This window comes from Myotis brandtii, unplaced genomic scaffold (assembly GCF_000412655.1).
Source record: "Myotis brandtii unplaced genomic scaffold, ASM41265v1 scaffold260, whole genome shotgun sequence".
NCBI classification, from domain to species: domain Eukaryota; kingdom Metazoa; phylum Chordata; class Mammalia; order Chiroptera; family Vespertilionidae; genus Myotis; species Myotis brandtii.
In genome coordinates, this window is record NW_005359881.1 from 2,989,107 (window position 1) to 2,996,208 (window position 7,102).

The 7,102-nt window shown below is 38.7% G+C and overlaps 1 protein-coding gene across 1 annotated transcript in view; it reads right to left on the reverse strand.

Moving 5' to 3' along the window:
• The window catches only part of LOC102263513 (E3 ubiquitin-protein ligase HECW1), a gene marked incomplete at its 5' end in the record, with an annotated part of 47,692 nt that overhangs the window by 21,747 nt on the left and 18,843 nt on the right, over positions 1-7,102 (reverse strand). Inside the window, 5 exons of the mRNA XM_005868106.2 lie at positions 221-350; positions 1,145-1,243; positions 4,761-4,913; positions 5,746-5,859; positions 6,963-7,083. Coding sequence (XP_005868168.2) covers positions 221-350; positions 1,145-1,243; positions 4,761-4,913; positions 5,746-5,859; positions 6,963-7,083 — 617 coding nt within the window. The remainder of the gene's footprint in view (positions 1-220; positions 351-1,144; positions 1,244-4,760; positions 4,914-5,745; positions 5,860-6,962; positions 7,084-7,102) is intronic.

Below are 7,102 nucleotides of genomic sequence, written 5' to 3' on the forward strand. Positions count from 1 at the left end.
GGGGGGGTGGGGGGGGGACGGGGAAAGACATTGTAATAGTTTGAACAATAAAGTTTTTAAAAAAAGAAAAAGAAAAAGTTCTGGGGATAGTTGCACAACAATGTCAATATTCTTAACAATATTGAACTATACACTTAAAAGCTGTTAAAATGGTAAATTTTATGTTAATTTTTCACAACAAAAAACAAAATCTCTTTTCCAAGCCTCACATCTTACAAACCTGTCCAAAAACCTCTTCATTAACAGTGAAAGTGAGGTCTAGGATATCTGTGATGTTGTTGTCCTTCATCCACTGCAAGCTCTGGTGGAATTCCTCATCCAAATATTCCAGGTCACTTAAATCACAGGGCCTGTGTCCAGTCAAAGGGAGAAAGGTAAAACAAATGGCTGTCCAGACCTCATTTCAAAATGTCTTTATGCCCCTCCTGGCTAAAACAACACAGACTTGTTCTAACAATGCGATACTTTTGAATATATTTATGTATCTTTTACCCTTTTAAAAACAAAATATTAAAATATCTACAATAATAAAAATAATTATTGACACATGAACTCTCCATGGCAATTGGAGAAAAGTATTATTTAAAAACATCTGCCCTGACCGGTTTGGCTCAGTGGATAGAGCGTCGGCTTGAATGTCTTTATGCCCCTCCTGGCTAAAACAACACAGACTTGTTCTAACAATGTGATACTTTTGAATATATTTATGTATCTTTTACTCTTTTAAAAACAAAATATTAAAATATCTACAATAAAAATAAAATAATTATTGACACATGAACTCTCCATGACAACTGGAGAAAAGTATTATTTAAAAACATCTAAGTTTTAGACAGATCAATACTACTTAGTAATTTAATAAAATGTAATTATTTATGCAAACTATAATTATTTATGAAAACTAATTCATATCCATTATATAATGTTATAATAGGCTTCCACTATGCTTGCATACCATCTCCAAATGCCTTTTTTTTGTACTAAAAGGTTTATGTGATATCTAAGGACTCAGAAAAATAAACTACCACAAACTTAATAGGAATTGTTAGGCAAAATAGGGACAAAAGGGCTAGATGGACTAGGGAGGCCAGCAGCCGTCGTCCTGCAGGTGCGGCCAGATGGACTCTGGTTTGCAATCACTTACAGTCTCAGGAGCGCCTTATAGAAGGGCCTTGTGAAGAAGGCATCGAGAAGGTACTGATGAATCAGAGCCAGGCCTAGGATACGACCACTAAACCTGAACCTGGGACACAAACAAGGTGGAGATTTAAGGGCTGGTAGAAATTTACATGGTTAAATATGTTAATTTGTACTTTTATTTGATGTGTTTCTTTATAGCACTCATCTGAAGCTACTTAAGGAATCAAGTGGTGACACATGGAAGGCACATTCTCCTCCTTACTCTTTACCATAAACAATACCTATGTGCTTGGTATGTACTAAAGGAACTCTTCTCGCCCTCAGTTACCAGAATAGAGTAATTTTGCCCGGAGCTTCTTTTCAGACCTGAGAGTATAAGAAGCCAAGATAAGAAAAGTACTGGTGAAGGGGAACTATGGACAAACAGCCCACATTGACCCTGAGGAAGACCTAAACCCAAGGCCATGGAAAGTCTTCTAGACCATGCATCCTTACCTACTGAAGCATCCCAGAGAAAGCACCTGAAGGTTAATGTGTGTCTAATACAGATGGCAGTTGAGCTCAAGGTCAGTGGGAAGAATTACACAGAATCACACTGTGATAGGCAATCAGTGGAGCCTCCAGCGGTGAATACATTTTCCCATATAGTGGGTTCCCTTTTAATTTTGTGGATGGTTTCCTTTGTTGTGCAGAAACATTTTAGTTTAATATAGTCCCACTTGTTTATTTTTCCCTTTGTTTGCCTTGCCCTAGGAGGTGTATGAGTGAAAATCCTGCTACATGAGATGTCTGAGATTTAACTGCCTATTTTTATTGTTTCACAACTTACATTTAAGTCTTTCATCCATTTTGAGTTTATTCCTGTGTATGGTGTAAGTTGGTATAGAAGCATTTTTTCCCCATGTACCTGTCTAATTTTCCGAACACCACTTATTGAAGTGACTGTCTTTACTCCATTGTATGCTTTGCCTCCTTTGTCAAATATTAATTTACCATAATGGCATGGGTCAGTTTCTGGGGTCTCTGTGCATTGATCTACTAGTATATGCCTGCTCTTGTGCCAGTATCAGGCTGTTTTGATTACAATGGCTTTGTAGTATAATTTGAGATCCAAAACTGTAATCCATCCAACTTCGCTCCTTTTTCTCAAGATTGCTATGTCTCCTTGGTGTTATTTTTGTTTCATATACATTTTTGGAATATGTTGTGCATCTGTGAAATACGAACATCAGTGTATATCTGGATGTTAATTTTGTATCTTGCTATTTTGCCAAATTCATTTATTAAGTCTAATAGTTTTTTGGTGTAGTCTTTAGGGTGCTCTACATACAGTATCTTATCATCTGCAAATAATGGCGGTTTTACTTCTTCCTTTCCCAATTTGGATACCATTTATTTTTTCTTACTGATTGTTCTGGCCAGGACTTCCAGTGCTACGTTGAATAAGAGTGTTGGAAGTGCACTCTCTGTCACTTTGCTGATCTTAAGGGAAATGCTTTTAATTTTTTCCCATTGAATATGATGTGGGTTGTGAATTTGTCATATATGGCCTTTATTACATTGAGGTATGTTTTCTCTATTCCCACTTTGCTGAGAGTGATTACTATAAACTAGAGGCCCAATGCACGAAATTCTTGCAAAGGGCTCAGCCCTTGCAGCCGCCGTGGCTGCCTTGGCCCTCGTAGCCCTGGCTTCGTCCAGAAGGTCATTCAGCTGTCCGGTCTAATTAGCATATTATGCTTTTATTATTATAGATGGGTGTTGGATTTTATCAAATGCTTTTATTGCATCTATTTACATGATCATGTAATTTTTATCTCTTTTTGTTTATATGGTGTATCATGTTCTTTAATTTGCAGATATTATACCAACCTTGCATCTCTGAATAAATCACACTTGGTCATGGTGTATGATCTTTTTAATGTACAGCTGGATCCACTTTGCTAATATTTCGTTGAGGATACTAGCATTTATGTTCATCAGAGATATTGGGCTATGATTTTCTTTCTTTGTGGTGTCTTTTTTTGGTTTTGGTATTAGGATAATACTGGCCTCATAAAATAAACTTTGGAATCCTTTCTCCTCTTGACATTTTTGAAGTAGTGTGAGATGGATAGGTGTTAGATTTCCTTTGAATGTTTTGTAAAATTTACCTGTGAAATCATCCAGTCCAGGACATTGTTTGTTGGGAGCTTTTTTCCTTATTGAATTTATTGGGGTGACTTATGATTTTGTATTATAATTATTGGTTCATTTATGTGTTCTTCCTACTACACCTCTTTCAGGGAGGAGATCTTACTCATTTCATCTTTGTATCCTCCCAGCATATAGTATGTGCTTAATTTATAATTGCTAAATTAGTAAAGGTATCCCCACAACATCTAGCATAGTCCTATATGGTATGATATTTGATGAAAATATTTCTTTTTTGGTTACAGATTCCAATTCATGGCCTCGATGACGCCATCTTAAATTTCATGCTCACAAATTAAGAGATAACTGAGGGATTATATTAAGTGTAATCTGTGTATATATGTATTCTTATATTGGTTATAGCACTCTCTAGCCCTGTCTAAATGTGACCTAAGTAAGAGCTGGCATTCAATTCTCAGGGTCATAAATTCCCTGGCAATATCTTGCCTGCTCTGTCTTCCTGTCTTTGTGTTTCTGTCTCATAGGTTTCTTCATCACTTTATTGAGAGTGACAGAAAAAGAAATGACAGGAGAAGGACAACTTTTGTTTTATCACTTGTGTCAAATGCTTGATGTAGACTCATTCCTACCTCAGCTCAAAAACTACAGAGATGAGCCTATTTGAAGAGATGGCATGGCAATAGCTACACACCTTGGCAGAGGTGGGTTATTTGATGCTACAAAACCAAAATACAGGAATTTGGCCTGTAAGTCCAGTAGGCCCAGGTATCACCTCAGAAACTCCCATCACCAGCAGCCATTGCAACATATCATAAGTAAACAATGTCACAACAATCACACTAGCAATTTTCAGGACTCATTTCTTTATGAAGTCCTGGAACTCCTGCAGTGAGAACAGGGGTAATTTTCAAATCAGGTGCTGTGGAGACACAGCAAGAAAGTGCATGCATACTTCATTTCCCTTGGAGGCTTCTAATATATGAAGTATCTTCCCTACAGAACTGTATGGAAAACCAAAGAGATAACTGGATTTTTGAGTCAGAACGACACGTAGAGATCATGTGACCCAACAGCTTTATTTTACAATAAGATATAGAAGCTGATGTCCACAGTGCTAAAGCTATTGGTCCAAAAGTGTACAAGTGTCAAAGAATTTCAAACCCATATATATTTCCAAGGAGCCTCCACTGGGGACTCCTAATTTTAGATGTGTACTTACCTAAGTGCACCTCAGAAGGCAATTACTGTTTCTTACATAAATTTGAAGTGGTCATTAAAGTTGCAGTGTCTTTAGTATTTATTTTGTATTCTGGATTAAGACTAACAGAAAGTCTTCTTTCTAGTGCTTTGCTATTCACTCTCATCACCCCTCATTCTATCTGGCCCACTGCTCTAAAAACTGTTGCCCTCTGACTAAGAAAGACTAAAACTTTCAAACATAAGAAAGCAAAAATTCTAGATCTTACCATTCTAGATGGTTTTCCACAAATGCAGACATGGGACTGATTTGCACCGTGTAGGTATCATTTGCAGAATACTCAAAGAGTCCGTAGTAAGGGTTGAAGAGCTCCTGAGACAAAAGGAAGAAGAACTCTCGCGAAGGACCACTGTAATCCAGGCTGCGGAGGAAGCAGAGGCCCGGGAATCTATTATGAACAGGAAGCAGGGGACCTACCTCTATCTGGGTGCCTGTGTGCTCTTTCAGAGTCAGTACTGGGGAATGTCAAGAGCAGCCTTGGCTCTTTTGAGTGGAAGCCAACGGAAGTATTAATTTGCCATAGAAAAATGAGGATGTGGTCCTTGGTTTGGGGAAGTTCTTACTCAGATTTCCATAAGTGAAGTCTTACGGCAATGTTCCTTAACCTTTCCTCTTTTTTGTTTTTTAAATTATATAACAACTGTTGGATAAAACACACAGCTGGCCCATTAAAAACAAAGACTTTGTTGGGGGAGGCACAAGAGAATTTCCTGTGACAGTGTGTGTATGTGCACATATGTGCATATGTGTGAATTAAAAAGTTTCCAAGTTCATTCTGATATGCCCTCTGAGGTGGGTTTGCCCTCTATGGTTGAGATGATTTTCCATGAAGTCACTCAAATCATATAACAAATTTGGTATATAGTTGTATAGGTGCACTTTAGGAGGAAGAGTTTTTTGATCAGATACTCAAAAGTGTACACCACTTGAAAAAGTAAAGATCCAGTAGTTTTGGTTTATACTTTGATCATGTACCTCAGACTCTAGTACCTGTCAATAATCTTAGGCTTTTAAAGAACATGAAATCTCAAGCTTGGCAATACCCGGAGAAAGACCTCCTAGAAGGCCACAATTAGAATCACTTTGGGGCAAAGGCTTAGAGCCACTCTGCTTCTTTTTGAGAAAAATCACCCAAGACCCAGGGGCTTGGTCCACCACATTGAAGTGTCTGCATAAAACTACTGGTGCCTCACCCCTCTTCTCCAACAAAGGTGACGTAGAGTTTGTTTCGCTGGAGCTCTTTCCGGGAATAGGCCATCACCTGATTGAAGGTTCCTTCCAACAAGTGGTCCCGGCGAATGATGAGCCTAGGAAGGAGTAAAAGCCACGTGGGTGATGAGTAGTGGCTCAAAGCTCTGCCGTTGGACATTATTCTAGGTGAGTCATGAGTGCCCAGGTCTCATTCCCTAGACTCTCCATGAATGTGCAGATTCCATCAGTTGAGGGATGGACTTTTAAAGAACACTCTTTTTAAACCATTGATAGCACAAGGACAACGTGTATGCTTTTATAATTAGACTAGAGGCCTGGTGCACAATATTAGTGCACAGAGGGGAGGGTCCCTTAGCCCGGCCTGCACCCTCTCACAATCTGGGGTCACTGGCTCCTAACCGCTCGCCTGCCTGCCTGCCCGATCGCCCCTAACCACTCTGCTTGCCTGCCTGATCACCACTAACCACTCGCCTGCCTGCCTGATGACTCCTAACCACTCATCTGCCTGCCTGATCGCCCCTAACCACTCATCTGTCTGCCTGATCGCCCCTAACCGCCTCTGCCTCTGCCTCTGCTGCTGCAGCTTCGTCCGGAATGACATCCGGAAGGTTGTTCAGCTGTCCAGTCTAATTAGCATATTATGCTTTTATTATTATACATTCCATCCTATTGGACTATTTTTGTTTTTTGTATCAATTAAAAAAATATTTTCAATTGGATTCCTGAGTTTGGGTTTGGCTTTTCAAAAACAAAACAAAAACACAAAACCCAGAAGGAGAAAAATCCACAACTTTTTACTTAGCCTCCTATTACAAAGTTACAAAGAGCCCATGAATTTGACTAATGAGTTAAATGATGTGTCCCAAGAAAAAGTAAAGGAATATACGATTTTTAAATTTAGATCAAGATTCATTGTTTTCTGAAAAGGTCTACCATTGACTTTACATATGCTTTTATCTGAAATCTACTGTTCTTTCTTTCTGGCCCTTCTCTTCCCTTTCTGCCTTCTCTTCAATTTCTTAACTTCCGTTCTTCTTTCTTTTTAACTTCATAATTTTTTTCTTTCTCTTTACTATGAAAATAACTTTTACCACACCATGGTATCCAATTTCCAAAATAATATTACAAAGGTATAAAGGAGAAAAAGATAAAAAAAAAGCTACCATCTGCATTCAGTGTCAAGTACTGGAGCACTTACTTAATTTTCCCTGGACCCTGACCAAATCCTTTGGCTTCCAGTTTTCGGTAGAAATTACGGAGCTTGGCCTCAAAGTCTCTCCGGTAGGGTGAAGGGGCTCTTGCACTGGCTCTCTGTAAACCTGCAGAGAGAAGTACATG